Source organism: Pomacea canaliculata, linkage group LG1, assembly GCF_003073045.1.
Source record: "Pomacea canaliculata isolate SZHN2017 linkage group LG1, ASM307304v1, whole genome shotgun sequence".
In the NCBI taxonomy this organism is placed as follows: Eukaryota; Metazoa; Mollusca; class Gastropoda; order Architaenioglossa; family Ampullariidae; genus Pomacea; species Pomacea canaliculata.
In genome coordinates, this window is record NC_037590.1 from 44,302,671 (window position 1) to 44,320,677 (window position 18,007).

General features: G+C 36.5%; 1 protein-coding gene across 1 annotated transcript; it reads left to right on the forward strand.

The window, feature by feature from the left end:
* Positions 1-761: 761 nt before the first annotated feature.
* Positions 762-17,307, forward strand: LOC112567627 (dnaJ homolog subfamily C member 10-like). The gene is made up of 21 exons (XM_025244323.1): positions 762-1,022; positions 2,372-2,560; positions 2,905-3,073; positions 3,831-3,881; positions 4,293-4,378; positions 4,585-4,710; positions 4,885-5,047; positions 6,049-6,092; positions 6,411-6,536; positions 7,006-7,095; positions 7,527-7,646; positions 8,012-8,123; positions 8,413-8,549; positions 8,951-9,067; positions 9,586-9,687; positions 10,090-10,245; positions 10,748-10,884; positions 11,459-11,660; positions 13,359-13,490; positions 13,962-14,036; positions 14,521-17,307. The coding sequence occupies exons 2-21, from the start codon at positions 2,387-2,389 to the stop codon at positions 14,542-14,544; spliced, it is 2,343 nt and encodes a 780-aa protein (XP_025100108.1). The 5' UTR covers positions 762-1,022; positions 2,372-2,386; the 3' UTR covers positions 14,545-17,307.
* The last annotated feature ends 700 nt before the right edge of the window (positions 17,308-18,007 follow it).

Consider the following 18,007-nt stretch of genomic DNA (forward strand, 5'->3'; position numbering starts at 1 on the left):
GTTCTAGAAAGCTAGGTAGGTTAGAGTGAGTAGACATAGTTGTATGTTTAAATTATGTAAATAAATATATGTCTTTGAACCTATTTACCTGTGTGAGCGTGTCAGTGCCAAGCGAAATGCTAGTGTGTCCTCGTCGTGTGAATGAGGTGAACGTATATCACTAGCACGAGTGAGATTTGTGGTGTCCGTGTAGTTGTGACACAGCAGCAGAGAGAACACATGAAGATCCGTGGAGTTGACACACCGAAGAAAAGAGACTTTTGTCTGGGAAAGAAAAGCAAGTCTTTTGTGGATTCCAAGGTTCGCTGAGTGCGGGTGTGTAGTGGATGGAAAAAAAAAAACAAAACAAAACACACGCACACAACACAACGCAAGGTAGAGATCAGACAACGCACCCGACATACGAGAGCTAGAATTTTAGTGGAAAATTCTCCTAGGGAACTTCGGTCCGTCCTCTTTCCTGGAACACCAAGAAGACCGGACTGACTTAATTGCCGCTGAGGTAAGGGGGCGTGGTGTTGGCGAGGGTCATCCGGCTACAATAATAATGGTGTGGGCTTTATATATTTATATATCCAAGACAGCAATTCGGGATGTTATAAATAAATGTCATACGAGTACCAATGAATTGTATTTTCACAATTTTCACAGTGCAGGAAGCAAAGAGCCCACATCTATTGATGCTCTTCTTACTCGGCATGAAAATCCCTAGATCCGTTTTTCTTGTATTATCTGGTCTGTGTTTTTAGTTCTTCCTTGCGTATTGGGCATGCGTAAGCTACGTGGCGTCTGCTTCCGGTAACTGCCTAGGCTTCTGAAAATTCTTGTCGTCACCTACAGAATCTTTTAAACTATTGGCGTCAAAGACATGCACGAATAATGCAAAAAGGAGCCATCGCCCAAAAACCACCATATTAATTTTTTTATCAAAACAATCAAAGGTTAGAATCCTATTTTGCAGGTATTGCCCCAGGCCCACTTTCGGATTGAAATACTCTGTGGTGTAGCTCAGTAACACTGAGGTAAGAGCAGTGTTATATCATTGTCATCTTTCTCTGTCTTTTTACAAAGTTCATGTCATACGCTGTTCATGTTAGCAGAAGCTTAATCCTAATAAATGGATTAAGAAGGAGTAGAGGCGTGTGGGTCGTATAGGTGGTATAGGAGTTTGACAGATTTCGGTTTAGTCGTCTTTTCCCGCTAAGGACTAAACTTAACAGATTTGAGAAGCTTTGTAAACATCCAAGATTAAAGTTCAGTATATACCATACTTTTATGGTATCTGTGCATGCTATCGCAAGACTAAGTCTGTGTTGATAAATCTTACCTTCCAACGCACCTTAAACTGCCCATTTTATTTAAATTGCCCATTGGGACTAATAAAGTTGGTTGTTATTGTTATTGTTGTTTGTTAACAAGCAAAAGTAATCCCAATATGTAAATCAGGTGATCCAAGTGACCCTACAAACTGTCGTCCAATTTCAATCCGATCACCTCTCTCAAAACCATTGGAAAAACACATCCATAAGCACTCACAAGAGCACCTTCTAAGGTATTAACTCCTCCACACAAACCAATCCGGGTTTAGGCCTCATCACTCTTGCCACACTGCACTTACATCTATGGTGGAACTTTTCCAAAACTGAATATTTCCATTTCTAGATTAGATCTTTTTAAATCAAGTCTCAGTGAGCGTGCTATGGAACTGCCTTCCTCTCCATCTTAAGCAATTGAACTCCCTGAACTGCTTTTGACGCCATCTACCTAAATACTTTCAAGATAAATAGAATGAGACCTCTAGAGATACCTCCCAACTCCAGGAAACCTTGTAAATATATACATATATATATATTTTCTTGAAAAGCACTTTGTACATATCCACCTTCCTTTATGTTTAGCTACAAATTATTCCATAATACTTAATGACTTCATTTACGTAGTTAATTTTTTTTCTCTGTAAAGGGCGAGGGCTAAATGGAAAAAAGCATTTTCTTACTTATTTTACCTCTCGTTAATAAAGAATTGTCATTTCACAAAATCTGGGAGATAGGGAGTTTATGAATACAAACGGTTTATTTTGTTATGCCTTTGGGGAAGGATGGAGTAGAAGTGCAGGAGGGAGCAGGTGCTCATTGGGAGGAATTTTGTTCTAATGATTTTGCCATCTTCAGATATTCTTTATGACGCACTGCAGTGACCTATGTCTCAAATAACTATGATACCAATATCAAAGCACAGTTTTGAATATATTTACTAACATATGTACTTGTCAAGTGTAATACGAGGCTGTATAACTACCATCATGTCTGTAGCAATAAATGGCTTTTATTCATTTTGTGGTGCTAATACGTCAGACCTCTGTTGTCCACAGATCTGAACTACGGGTATGCCAGTAGGAATGCTGCAAATAGGATGCATCCTATGTATCTTGGTAACTCCAGCTATCTTAGCAGCTGATGACTTTTATCAGCTTCTGGGAGTAGACAAAAGTGCATCAACAAAAGAAATTAGGAAAGCCTTCAAGAAGTTAGCTATATCTGCACACCCAGATAAAAATACAGTAAATTCATTTTTTGTTTGTTATTCTGTCTACCACGTATTGTCCATGTAGTCACAATGTTCTGAAATGTAGGCTATAAACCTTGTAGCACCTTTAAATATTAATCCTTCTTGATACTCATAAAAATCTGAATTGGTTAATTCTTAAGTCCTTATATTTTTTTCACCTCTTTCTTGCATTTGCTAACCTATGAAAAAGGAAATGCTCTTGCTGTAACATTTCATTATCATGTTATATATTTCTGGGACAAAAGCAGATGATCTTTACTTATTGCTGGATTTTTTATCTTATGAAAATAAAAACAGCCTGGTAGTCCACTGACAATTTTAATGTTTATTGTTCAGGGAGATCCAGACGCTCATAACAAGTTTGTCCGCATTAGTCGAGCTTATGAAGTATTGAAAGATGAAGACTTGCGCAAGAAGTATGATCTGCACGGGGAGGCAGGGCTGAATGATGATGCCAGAAGAGGGCGACAGTATGAAAGCTGGCAGTGGTACCAACAGAACTTTGGTAAGAGGAGTTTTAGCCTTGATACGTAGCAGTCAGTTTAATTTTCCACAAGTTCATCTTATGTTGTTGATAACCTTATCCTTCATTCTGGCCATGAGCAATAAGATAAATCGAAAACACTTCTCTGTCATTAGCATTTCGTTTCAAAAATTCTGCTCAGTAATTAATAGCAACTTTCAGTACTCATTTTGCCATTTATTGATTATCTCATTTGTTTAATGATCAATTCTCAATAAATACTATTATAACTTTTCAATGTATAAGTATCAAAAAAATGTATTTGGATTATTATACTTCTTACCTTACACTCTCCAGAAGTGAGTACCTCAGCTAGTTTTGTCTTCTTATAGTCTAAGATCTGTTGTAAAAGCCTGAGGTAATAATGATAATTAGATTTGCAAGAGTACATTTCCTCATGTGGACATGAGTTCAGTGCACTGCACACAAAAGACCACGAACAAACCAACCATACAAAAGCATTAGCAACCAGCAAACATATAACATAAAGGTATATGGAGGAAAATTTGAGTAGAGGTGGAACGATGCTGATCAAGCGAGGTACTTTCCAAAGAAGTAGGTCTTGAGACCAGAGTTGAATTCATCAAATGTAGGCACAGTTCAGAGACAAAGGGGAAGAAAATTCCAGTAGGAGCCTGAGAAGGAAAAGAAGCATCTGATGTATGGAAAAGCTTAATCCTAAAGCATTTACTATTTAGTGCTGATCTTTATCTCTAAGACACTAATGGTCTGTCCTCAGGTATTTATGATGACGATCCAGAAATAATCACATTGAGCAAATCTGATTTTGGTAAGTTCTTTATGGCTTTTTGTTAAGCTTCTATGAGTTTGTGCATTGTTCATCTTTCTGTAAGTATTTTAAGATCCTAAGTGTTTCTGTAAAAATAGTTGTGCACAAATTTCATAAATACATATATATGTCTACATGTGGGACAGTCTTTGCATAAACACACTTGCTCTTGTGTGATGTGAATATGACATTGTATGGTGAAATATTACAAGTGTTAGTAATAGTACCGTAGACACCATTGAACATTACTGAATTATTTATTTTATGTGATGGGTTTTGTAGAGGATGTTTTGTTCATTTTAAAAAAAAGGAATCCTTTTTATTTCCAGGAATCAGTCTTAATTATTTTTTTTCAAGTAATTTGTTTTGAAGAACTAATTTTCAATCATAAAAATGTAAATGACATTGCAGAATTGTCAGTGGAAGGAACAGATGATGTATGGTTCATCAATTTCTACTCTCCCCACTGCTCCCACTGCCACGAACTTGCACCTGCTGTAAGTCTTGCTTGTGCTGTTAGTTTCACCTGTTCCTTTTGGTCATCTTCAGGATGTTACTTCTGAAAGCAAATAAGACTGCCTGCTTTGTATGGACTTACTTATTGTTCGGAAAAGAGGTACTTTAGGTAGACATGTTTGATTAAATTATTGAAACTTGAATGTGCACTTATTGTCATATTCCTATTCGTTTTTAATGTTTTCAGTGGCGAGAAATGGCTCGAGAATTGGAAGGAGTGATTCGTGTTGGTGCAGTTAACTGTGAAGATGACTGGCAATTGTGCCGTATGCAAGGCATCAATTCCTACCCATCTTTGCAAATGTACCCCAAGGTCTGGCATTAAACTGCACATTTTTTTTGCTTTGTAAAATTCAGCATGTTTTTCATGAATTTAAAAAAAAGGAAAAGTAATATTTATGCAGCCCAGTACCAAGCATCTAATAAATATTAATAAAGTCTAAAGATAAAAGTAGACATTTACAGATATCTATACATATATTTTCAGAGGGAGAGATACAATGGAGAACGCACAGTCTCTGCACTTGTCAAGCATGCCATGAGTGCAATCTCAGCCAGATACCAAACATTGACCAAAGGAACTTTCGAATCTGTAATTGGCAAAGACACAAGTGGTCGACCATGGCTGTTAACATTTTGTGGAGAGGGAGGTAGGCATCTACATATAAAAATTCTTACTTTTTGTTCAGTTTTTTTTTTTTTATGTCTTTGTTTATGACCTGCTGACATTAGGAAATATGGTATACAGATTAAATGCCCATCTTGGCTTGTGTATGACTGTACAAAATGGTCTGAATTATACAGTAAAGTTTTAATAACATTCACTGAATCACCAAGGATTATTGGCTATATCTTCCAGTAGAATTTATTTGTCTTCATTATTTGGTTTCTGATTTCATCATTTCATTAAATAATGTCTAGGGTATAGACACAATACCCCTCGAAGCTTGTTGATTGCTTTACAACCCAGAAAAGCATTAATAAGGATCACTAACTCACCTGGGATTATTGGTTAATTTATACGGTAAATTTTGTTGTCTTCAATATTTGATTTCTGAAAAATGTGGCGTAATTGCAATAAATAAACAGTTTCTTTTCTACCCTGTATCTTTTTACCATTTGACTCACAATGCTTCTACATTCCACTTTAAAAATAAGAAGAAGAACAACAACAAATATTTATTTATAGTGCCTTATTCCACCAACAAAAGCAGGCTCAAGGTGCATGCACATATGAAGTCGCACTTATAAGTAGGCATCCAATGTGTCTTAAAAATCACTCACCATTCAAATCATAGTAATAATAATATAATGAATTTGTATAATATCATATTCCAGTCATATGGACAAGCTAATGGCCCTTTACAACAACAAAATCATAACTACTCATAGTCTCTCTCTCTCACTCACACACACAAAATATTTCTTTAATAAGTAAATGCAATAATTAAATATGCTCAAGCATCTGGGAGCTAGGAAAAGATATCAACTCTTTACATTTGTAAAACTCTATCACAGATCCTCTGATCACACCTTAATGTTGAGAAGATTATACAAGTAATATTCTGTGTGCTTTCACTCATTTATTTGCATAGTTTTAATAGTCCATTTGTTCACAAAAAAAATGCTGTCTTTTTTTTTTCATTAACAGACTGCCTGGAGCACAAGTCTTCTTTAAAGCTGGCAGCAATATTGGTAGGCTGATTCTCCTGTTCCTATTCTGAAAGAAGAGACAAAGAAAAAGTTCAATATTTTTATATTGATAAATAGAATTAAAGCCTGTGAGATTTCATCGTCATGTAACAACTTTACCACTAATTCCAGCAACATTCTTTTTCTAGACATGTATTATTGTTATTTATTTTGCAATAGATTCTAGTTAGAAGCTACTTACCAATCACCTGCACACGCATGCAATATTGCAATATTTGTTGAGGTATTGAATTTTTTAATTTATTATTACAGTTAACACTATTTTCAGCTTGTGCATTTGCATGTGTGTGTACACAACAGGAGGATCTGGTGCATGTTGGTATGGTGGATTGTGATAAGGAGTCTTCCTTATGCAAGAAGCTTGGTCACAAACATGGCAATTATTTCTTCTCTTCTTCCGATGAAATCACTAATGGCAATGGAATGGTCAGTATGTGTTAATTAAACTTAAATGATTGGATTTTTTATGCGTAAACTGTTAATGTTATGGACGTTGCCCATCTTAGTTTGGAAAAAGAATGATCCCATAAGTCTTTTGTACCTTCTAAAAAATATGTATAGAAATCACTGTTTAAATACCCTGAGTCTGAGAAGATATTGTTTATTTGTTCCAATAATCTGTCCTTTTCATATAAATTCCCTTAGCTTTTTATATTTTCTTTATTTATATATGGTTCATTTCCTTTTTTTAAAGAGCAAGGTAAAATACAAGGTTTAGATCGTAGATCCAAAACCAGAAAGGAGAGAGTGGAAAAGAGGAGATGAAAAGATTTATCATACTCAATTTTTTTTGGAGGGGGAAGCACTTTAAGATAGTTTATACTAATCCTACTATGCACAGTTTGTGAAATATTACTGTAGTACTTTATTATGTTTGTGTTCATGATCCAAACAGGAAATAGATTCTCTAGAAGTGAAAGAGGTAGCCTCAAAAGTTTTGTATCAGTTGCCAGACGTTACCAACCTGGACAAAGACACATTCAAGGTATGCTGCCTTCAGCCTCAGATTTATTGACTTTTAAGTCAAGAATTTTCTGTAAGGATATTTTAAGTGCACGTGTCAAAGGTCCCATTTACTTAGGGGTGTCAGAACAGTTCACAATGTTTTTGTATGGTATGTGAAAGGTCAAGTTCAACTCCTGTTCCGCAACTTTTTATGTTTCATGAGAATTAAAATAGGTTTCATAGGTTAAACAAAAACTTTGTATATGTGTTAAAAGGTCTGAGACAGAAAAACAATGATTTGGAGAAGGTAATTAAAAAAAAGAGAGAATGTTGATGACCACTTGTTGACTGATGCCTGCTGTAGTGATGTGACACCATGCAGCTTTCACTGGTTACTTTGATATTTATGGTTGTGTAACATGCCATGTAGATGCTGCTGCTTACTTTGATGTTGATGTTCTTGTGATGCAGGCAATCCTTGACAAGATGAAGTGGGGCCAGGAGAAAGCATGGCTGCTTCACTTTGTAGACTCGAGCCACTCCAACAACCTGGAACTACGGAAGCTGCCTGCCATGATCACTAACATTAAGGTAGCTCTCTTACTGTATTTGTGTGTGTCATTAAGGTATCTCACTCACTGTATATGTGTATCAATATATTTTCCAAGTAGTAGTCATTCAGCAGCATGAATTAAATTTCTCATATTAAGTTAATTTTTTTTTTTAATCCATACCTGGTTTTTTTCATGAATAACTGATATTCTTGTAACACAGAAACGTGATACAGATCCAGAAGTCTAAACTTCAAGGAAAAAGATTTCATTCTTTTGACTTTTACATGACCACCAGATTTTTGAGCAGTAACAATGTGATAGTTTCTGGGAACTTTTATAAATATTTTTTTTTAACTTATAATTATTGAATGCAGATAAGCTAAAGTTATAGGAGTTTTATAGGTTGGAAGAGTCAACTGTGCTGAGCTGCCTGAAGAATGTCTCAAGCTACACATCCAAAAGTTTCCCACATTTGTGATTTTTAAACAAGATGGTGGAGCTGAAGTGTACTATGGTAAGATGGCATATTGCCATTGGTATTGTGTTTCCTCCATTTTGTGGTGGAAACTGGTGAAAATGCACTAGATCCTGATTTTATCATATTTGTTACACTTCTCTCTTTACACATATTTACTTTGCATGGAACAAATTAGAGAAGGCTGATAAATGGTTTCTCTCTGTGTCTATGTCAGGTATGAAGCAGGTAGCGTAGGTGCTTATTTAACACCACAGGGATGAAGATGACTTGTTAACAAGTAGAAAAAGTAATGATACTACCCATATCTTTTGGCTGGGTTCTTTAGGGCGAGTGACTGCGCATGATGTGGCAGCATTTGCTCAGGATAGCACTGTGACACCAATGACCACACTGGACCCTTCTGATTTCCCTAACCGTGTGGTGCTAAGTCGTGACCCATGGTTTGTTGACTTTTTTGCTCCAGTAAGTGTACATATTGTTCTCACTGTTCTGTTTGAAAGTATGCTCATGTATTAAAGTGTATGACCTTGCAATTTTGCTTGTGTTTAGTTTACTACGATGCATGAAAACAGCAGATGTGATTCTTTTTCATCATATCATACAAGAGAACTGAAATTATATGTTATTTCTACAGTTTCTATAGTTTTAATTGTATAATGTACTTTATAAGAACAAATGTGCCATTTTGATGTGAAAGTGCAATTGATAATGTTCTCTCAATTTTTGTCTGATTTTATCATGTGCATTGAAAATACTTGATTCTATATTGATTGTTTCTTTGTTGTTTGTTAAGACTTAAAGTGTTCCCTCATGACATGCCATGATTGTTTCCTCATCATTTGCTATTACTTTATCATGCACAGTGGTGTCCTCCTTGCATGAGACTACTTCCCGAGTTTCGCAAGGCTGCCAAGCGGCTGGGCCACACAGTCAACTTTGGCACAGTTGATTGCACGATACATACCAGTCTTTGCAGTTCGGTGAGCTTGACAATCTTTTATTTAATCTTCTAAAGTGCTTCATCTTTCTTTCTTTGGGTTTTGTTTGTTGGGGGTTTTTTTTGGGGGGAGTGGGGGTGGGGAACATAATTTTTCTTGCCATTGTTTACACCAAAATCTGCTTGTTCTAGGGGGAAATTTTGATTTCACTGTAAATATTTTCTATTCCTATATTAAGATCACTACTTTTTATTTTCAAAACATTTGCAGACTACAGGACCTTAGAAAATAGATGGCCTTGATGTTTAATGAAAGGAAAAAATATGCCCGAATCTAGTAGCCAAAGGGGCAATGAAGTGATCCACCATGTCTTGGACACAGCTTGTGCAAGGCAGAACCATTCTGTCTCCCTCCACTGACGCCACTTATAATGATATCTAACATTAGTGTATTGTTATTTACAAAAACCTAACCCAAGTCAGTTGGAACTGTATGAAAGCATTTTTGTTTTTCTCTAGTATTTATCTAAAGGTATTTATATGGCGTTCTATCTGTTTCAGTATAATATCCACTCTTATCCCACTACCATATTCTACAATCAGACTGTTCCCCACCAGTTCACTGGCCAGCACAATGCACATGATCTGGTAGAATTTATAAAGGTATGAAATCCGCTGACTGTACAGTTACCTCATATGTCAGCTGCTAGAGCTTGGAATGACTCTGCAGTGGTCTTTATTATGGCATGACCTGAAATGATAAAGCTGTGGGTCGCATAATGCTTTCACACACCCTTGACCTATGGCCTAACTGTCTAGAATTGTCTTCTGATTTCTCTTTAACTGCATACTTTACATATTTGGTGCGTTTTAGGCTAGTGTACATCTGCTGTATCCTGTATTATTTTCCACTAGCCTAGCTCTCATTTTCCCACTGAGAAAGAGAAAAATTTGATCACTTGTATTGATCAAAACAGTCAAAAGACTATGATGGTATAGTTTGAAATAGTTAAATATTTTGTAAAATACATTTAAATATCTTATTTAAATTGACTGCTTGTCCAGGATACTCTCAGCCCTCCTGTAATCAGCCTGAATTTTGAGACATTTTATCAGCTGGTTGGGAATAAGCGATCTGATGAAATCTGGGCTGTGGACTTCTTCGCTCCGTGGTGTGGTCCATGCATGCAACTAGCACCTGAGTGGCGTCGATTAGCTAAGGTACAGCTTGTGTAACTGTCAAAATTGATATGGTGTATGTGCATATGTACATAAGGGTGCTAGAGGACCTGGACTGTGCAGATGACATTAGTCTCCTATTGCATCAGCAGCAACATGCACAAACCAAACTGAGCAAGTAGAAGAAAGCAGAGAAGACTGGCTTAAAGGTCAGTAGAAAGAAGATCGAAGTGATGAGAATCAACAACAAGCAGGAACTCCCAATCCAACTCTGGTTTAATTGTTCTTAAAAGCAATAGAAAGGAACTGTTTATCATATTTTGGTTGGCTTGTTTTATCTCAGTCACTAATCTGGAGCATGCAAACTGAGAAAAATTCCACAATCATGAGAATGATGGTCTCCTGAGAACTGGTAAACTGGATATTCACTTTATTTAAAAATGAGTTTACCTAGATGTTTGCAGAATGATCTAATTATGTAAAGCAAGAACTGTTTGTGTTCAGCAGTCTTTCAAACAGTCTGTTTCATCTGAGTGTGTTACAGATGCTACAGAAGACCACATCATATGTCCATGTTGCTCAAGTCAACTGTCAAGAGCACCAGCATCTGTGTCAAAGAGAGGGAATTCACTCATACCCATCTATGCGCTTGTACCCTATGGGTGTGGGAACCTCATTTTTGTAAGACTATAGTCAGTTTAACTGGAAAAGTTTGAGTTTGGCTTAGTTGCACTCTTAGCCAACTATGTTGTTTCAATTATGTCACCAGGTGTATGTAGTCTTATGCCTATATATACACACCTGACTTGTTTACCTTTACAAGTTTCTCATAATCATCAAAGGAAATACTCAGAGTTAAAGGAATTATAGCTAAGGCCAAAACATTACATCTGTTTGAATTGTGAATGATTAAACACACTAACTCATGAATGCATGCTTTTTTGGAAGTATTATAGGTTTGTAATTCTAGGGGTTAATAGTTCTGATGCATACATATAGAGAAAGAAACAGTAATGTCATTTATTGCAATACAATGGTTTGAATCACAATGCACACACACCGAGAAAAATGAAATAAAAGATTTTTCCCAATGTAATGTCATCTATTGCAGTATATACAATGGCTTAAATCACAATGCATACATGAAAAGAAATAAAATTTAGAAATTGTAATGTTATCTGTTTAGTCTATGCAATGGCTTGCATACATATAGAGAAATAAAGGATTTGTCCTAATGTAATATTGTCTGTTGCAGTGTATACAATGGCTGGAATCGTGATGCACATTCACTGCAGGCCTGGGTTTATGAGTTTGTACCCAGTCGAGTGGAAAGTCTCAGCTGGCAGACATTTCCCACTCAAGTTTTAGACAGCTCACAGCCCTGGATTGTTGACTTCTATGCCCCATGGTGTGGGCACTGTCAGGTGTTCAAGCCAGAATTTGAACGTGTAGCTGAGGTACGGTATCAGAAGTTTATTTGTAAAAATTTATGGATAGTCAGTCACTTTTATTCAATGTTTATTTTTAGTACTATTTTAAATTTTGTCAAGTAACTGTGAGCAAGACAAATGTATATCATACTAACAGTTTCCGAACATTTTTACAGATATATTCCTAAGAGCTTAAAGTGTTTACTTCATTGTGTATGGGAATGGCAGATAGATTAGGAACTAAAGAAATCACTTGCTTAACTTTTGTATTTTCTATATTAGTATAATATATAATATTTTATGCAGTACAAATTTTAATTATCCCTACCTTGGTGAGATCATTTTCTCTGTTTTGTAAACAAATATTTATTTTTATATTTACAGTGGAACCTCGGTTAACGAACTTAATCCGTTCTGGAAAGCTGTTCGTTAACCGAAATGTTCGTTATCCGAAACAATTTTTTCCATAAGAAATAAAGGAAATAGATTTAATTGGTTCCCAGCCCCTGTTGACTCGCTATTTGAAAGTTACAGGCTGTATATATATATAGGTATTTGTTTTAATGAGAACATTTATAATGCAATATAAACGGAGTTAAATAAACATAAACATTAACGAAAGCATTTAAACATCAGAAAACTTGCCGTTGTGACGGCGTGGTTGGAAGCAGGTGTGGGAGGAAGGGGTGGAATTACTGCTTTGAATCCCCTCTCCATGAGCACACGTGACATTATAAAATCGGAGGTGACTTCCCTTTTCTGTAGCTTTGAGGTTGAAGAAAAAAACTTGTCCACTGTCTGTTCCTTCTGCCTTTTTGTAAAACTCTTCGGTAAGACGACATCACATATCCGACAGACGCATGCCACCTTCATACTTTGAAATCATTTCCTTTTTCAATTCATTTGTTGGCCGCTGCCTTGTCATTACCTCACTACTATTAATTGCTCTTAATCTTCTTTGGAGCCATGATTGATGATTATCTTATTAAAATAAAGCACAACAATCACTAAATAAGAAGGATGCGCACAGGTAAGGAACGACTGATCGTAACTGTGTCTCGAGCGCGAATGATGACATGTTGGTCGGTCACGTGAGGTTCACGTGGCTGTTCGTTATCCGAAATTTTGTTCGCTATCGGAGACAAATTTTTAACGAAATTTTTGTTCGTTATCCGAAATTTTGTTCGCTATCCGAGACAAATTTTTAGCGAAATTTTTGTTCGTTAACCGAAAAATTCGCTATCCGAGGCGTTCGCTAACCGAGGTTCCACTGTATTTGTAAATGTGAAAATTTCAGACTGGTGGTTACTTCAAGGAAAATACACAAAGAATTCTATAGTATCTTTCTCACCTTCTCAAAAGAGGGAACAAGAAAGATTCCAATGGTCAAGGAGTTAGTTAAATTAAGTATTTGTCCATAATTTACCAAAGCAGTACCTTTCCCTTATCTGCTGATTTCTAACTATACTACCAGTGTTACACTTGAGATGTATCCTGTTTTGTAGACTAAATGTCGCAGCTACATTGTATTAATGAAAGTGTGTACACAACAGATGGGAAAAAAAGCTGCATTTTTTTTTTAACAAGTTTATTTTTTCCTCTGTGAATGTATTTGAGGTGTGGAATGATAAATTTATCAACATTTCTACTAAGCACACTAGTCAGCTGCTTTAGTTTACTGGTTTGTTAATGATTGAGTGTTGTAACAGTACTACTATTCTGCAGATGCTGGAGGGACAGGTTCGTGCAGGTAAAGTGGATTGCGATCAGCACAGGCATCTGTGTACACAGGCAGGTGTAAATGCTTACCCCAGCGTGCGCTTCTATCCAGGATCTACGTCACCTCATGTTCGACAGGTAGTAGTGCTGTCAATTCTTTGTATATGGCATTTTCAGGGATTTCGTGCATTAACATTCATGAACTGTGTAATCCATCTTGTCAGACATTTCTAAACAGAGAAAAAAAAATCACCATTCTGTTTTGTCCACTATCACCATTCTTGACCTGCTTTATCCATCTTGTCAGATGCATTTGAGCACTTACCACTCAATGACTACACTGATTGCTTTTGGTCATAAGTATTATTAGAATCAGGTGAAATTTTATGATATAACTTATATTTTGAATAAAATATTCTTTTTTTTTTGTTTGTTTTTCTTTCAGAAATTAAGCAGAAGTATCCATACAGCTGGATATCTAAAATATGCTTTCTAGCTTTTTCTCTCTCTCTGCTCATCATTCTTATGTCTCATTCCTTCATATCTTTATATTGAAGGTATATTTATCTAAGAGTTAAGTAAAAAAAATGGTATTTGACTGTTTTGCAGCATCCTTATGGTTGGCAAATCGAGAGCCAGAATGCTGAACAGATTGTGGCCTTCGTAAGAAAAAATATGCGACAGGTATGGCCAGAAGTAACGCAGCCTATATGTTACATGCAATCTTAGTTGTTGTAAGAAGAGAAGATCTTCTATCTCAAATCATGAAGCATTACTGCGTAGAATAGGTACTTTTCAAGAAAATGCATTCAAGCTTTGCAAAAATGTAGAGGAAAGAAATTAATGGCAAGCTTTAATGATTGAATGTATAGATTCATTTGTAAAATATACTGTTTAAATGACTTCACCATGCTTGTGCACCTGACAGTTCTATGCAGATAACCTGAAGCAGTCTGTGACAGACCTGTCAGTAACATAAGAATATCTTGCAGGTCCTTGGATATCAGTCATAGTTTTATTGAACACTTCAGAATCAGTGTATTGTTTTTGACTGCTGTCAACTATGAACTGTTTGCTATAAAAATGTTGTAGTTCATTGTAAATTACTTTTCCATAAATGTCTCATTTTTGACCTGGTTTTATCATAATTTTTCTGACCCTGTTTCAGCCACAAGGCCGTGACGAGTTATGATGTTGCATGGGTGACTAGGAGAAAAATTCAGGGAGGAGTCTGGTTTCTTGCTGCTAAAATCTCAGTCAGCATTTGAGCCCTTACATTAAATGAAGCTGCTTCATTTGTGTTCTCCACATATTTTTTTTAACTCACATGTTTAAAGGTGGGAAGAAGTCACCCTCAGTTTTTGGTATTTGCCATGAGAAAAAGATTTCATATCACACACTACTGGCTCACCATCGTACAGACATTCACCACTGATTTTTCAGACTTTTATTTATTTCTATTTTTTAAAAACCCTGTGCCCGTAACACAGGCGGCTGAAGAATCTGCCAAATGTTAAGATCAATGACTGCAGTGGGAGTGGCACATCCATCACATCAGTTATCTGATATTGAGTTTGATGTCAGCCCTGTGACTTCAGTCTTGGCACATCTTTGAACTACAACATCATCATTATGCTAAGTTAACCTCCCACTGCCTCATCCTCAAACATCTACATGCATGCACAGAGGCACATTCTCATGCCTACCTTATACTGATATGTGACTGGATGAACCTGTGGAAGTCTGCATATTGTTAGGGTTCTCGATTGAAACTTTCTTGCATGTCTCTCCACAAGTGTACTTACCCATATCTGAATGTGTTTGTCTCTCTGCATATACCTAGAAAGTAAAGATTTATGTGATTTCAAGAGACCATGTGAGTGAGCAAACAGTAAAGTATGTGGCGTCTTTTGCTGCAGAAATAAGAATATCTTTGCCAGATTATTTTGATTGATCGCTAAATAGAAAGTGGATTAGTACTTTATTGTGACTGGAAGTGTTTTGTCTTATGAAAAGATGTGTGTAGAATAGGCGACTGATTAAGCATTTTTCTAAATGGGTCTGTTTGGTGTAAGTAGCTGATAGTGTTTGTCTCAAGAGATGTCTGTAATGAAGTGTTTGCCTTGAGAGAAGATATGTGTGATGTGGGTAAGGGAGAAAGATGCATATGGCAGATAGGTTGTTGAAAATGTTGTTGAAACTTCCTTGAATGCAGATTGTGATGGAAGATTTGTCCAGTTTATTATACAGCTGCTAAAAAAAAGCCATGATCAGATTTGTCATGGTTAGTGCAATCAGGGTACTGTATCGTTGGATTCCAGAGCACACCAATGTCATGAGTTGTCCCAGCAATGTGCCATCATTGACATTACTCATAATTTTATCATACAGCTGATTTATGATTTTTTAATAATGGCTACAGCTTTGCCTTATTTGCTAGCACTGATGTCCGTAAGCATATGCAGAAGCATTCCCTAATGTTGATATCTGTGCAGTTGTGACATGTTTATGGCAACTGTCATTATAGCTTTTTTTAGGTTATATGTTGTATTATGTTGTTACTTACATATATCCTTAGTAGCCAGTACAGTCTGCAGGCGTCCAGTATATAATAGCATTTTCCTGGATTGTAGGCGGCCAGTCTGTATGTTCAAGTTCTGTCCAACTCCATGAATAGGGAATGTTGGTGCTGTGACCAAAAAAGTCAGTTTGCAGAAGCCATGCTGTGAAAGAATGTTGCCAAAATAACCGCACACAGAAACAATATATTTATGTTTTTGCTCAAAATCTGTTGAACTTGTGTTGTAATGAATTTGCAGTTTCAGCACAGAAAGTCCTCAGGAATAGTTGTGAGCCTAAAGAGCAAGCACTACATATCACCAAGAACTGGGTGAGAAATCAGTCTCCTGTTTAGTGATATGATAGTGTGGCAAATGTCTTCAAGTCAGTGTGGGCAGTCTTATGTCGCAGTGGTTTGCACTTGTCACCATTGCAGTGAGGATCGGCTGCTCTGGGTTCAGGGCACAGTGTTCTTCCTCAGCATGTGGCATCTGTTTACTGAGCTGGCTGCTTTGCAGTTATATAACTTTTATGAGCTTAGCACAAAACACCAATTTACCCTTACCCTCCAGAAATTGTGGAATATACAACTTTTACTAGAAAGACTTGATGAAAGCTCGAAATGTGTGTAAAAGTTTAGTTTTTCTCATACCAGCCTGGTGAAAACTAAAAAGCCACCTAATATCCACAAAACTCTTCAGTTTACTGACAGCTCAGAGTTGGATTTTTAGCTCCAAAGAAAGTGTGTAGTCTGAGTTGGATGTGTGTTTATCTAACCTTTAGGTGTACAGCAGGAGGTCAATATTTATGTTTCTTCTTGTTCTAGGGAAGTGAAATTAGGATTTGTGGATCTTGCCAAACTGAATTGGATTCACAACTTTTTATTGGATAACTGGAACTAACTTAATTTGTCTGAATTTAACAAAAATGATTATGCACACCACATTATAGTGATTATGATTAATGCAGATTTGTTAAAGATGCACGATGAGAATGTTTTTCTGCAATTATTGTTGGAGGTGCCAAAGTTTTTTTCTAAAAAGTTTATTTTTAAATCAAATCTCTTCTTCGCTATTGTGAGCCATCAGTCATGAAGTAACCATATTGGTTGATGATGCTTACACAGCTTCATATGTTAATATTTATAATGCCTTGAGAAACCATGAACCTGGTGTTCATGTATTTTAAAACTATTGTATGAATATATTTTTGTAGTTCACTTTAATCGCCTGCTATCGATCTGTTTTCATGTTGGGGTTCAGGGGTCGTGACTGAAGTTACAGGTAAAATTTCTGCACCACAATACACATGTAAAAAGTCATTGAATATGATAATTGGGTGTGTAGTCTAAATCCAGCACTGTTGACAGTAATAAATTTATTTGGATAAAGTGGCATTTCATATTGTGTGTGTTTTATGTGCGTGCATGCATGCAGACACACTTCCAACCTATCTTTTTTGCAGCTCTGGCACCTATTTACCTTCTTGGTTGTTCTGTTGCTCTAGAGAAAAGCTGCTAACCGTCCTTAGGATTAACTTCTTTAGATGGGGGTTTGTCTTTGTTGTCCCAGCTGTCAGCATTTAAGTGGAACTCATTTGTTCTGTTACTTTGCCAACAACTTTGAGCTTAATTTCATGCTTGAGTTGCGTCAGCTTTTAGTTTTACTTGGCTTAGAATGGAAATTACAGATTGATATTGGGCCGTGCAATTTATAGTTTCAAAACATCTACTGGGAAAGTCGGATAATAAAGGTGTGATGGCGGAGTGGGCGATCGATTCAACACATAATGAAGAAACGTAAAAAACCTGACAAGTATTGGATAATGCCCACATTTTGTGGCACAGGGACCATCATTTTCTGTCAATACCTTTATCGCCACCCTCATAAAATCTCTTGCTTGTTTTTTTGGAGGATTTGTTACCGCATATTTCTCTGCCAGATTTCGCAAGTAGTCGCCTAAAAGGTTTAAACGTGGGCCCAGCGCGTACCTGATACACTAACATCTTTTCTTCAACTCATATTTTTTCATTACTGTTGAGATATTTTAATGTAGTGTTCTGTTTGCCCATTGCCCTTTTAGCCTACTTTTTAAGC

Coding starts and splice junctions, on each gene's coding strand:
- LOC112567627 (XM_025244323.1), top strand. CDS start 2,387: ATGCCAGTAGGAATGCTGCAAATAGGATGCATCCTATGTATCTTGGTA. Junction 2,561..2,904: donor CACACCCAGATAAAAATACA/GTAAATTCATTT, acceptor TTTATTGTTCAG/GGAGATCCAGACGCTCATAA. Junction 13,491..13,961: donor CGTCACCTCATGTTCGACAG/GTAGTAGTGCTG, acceptor ACTGTTTTGCAG/CATCCTTATGGTTGGCAAAT.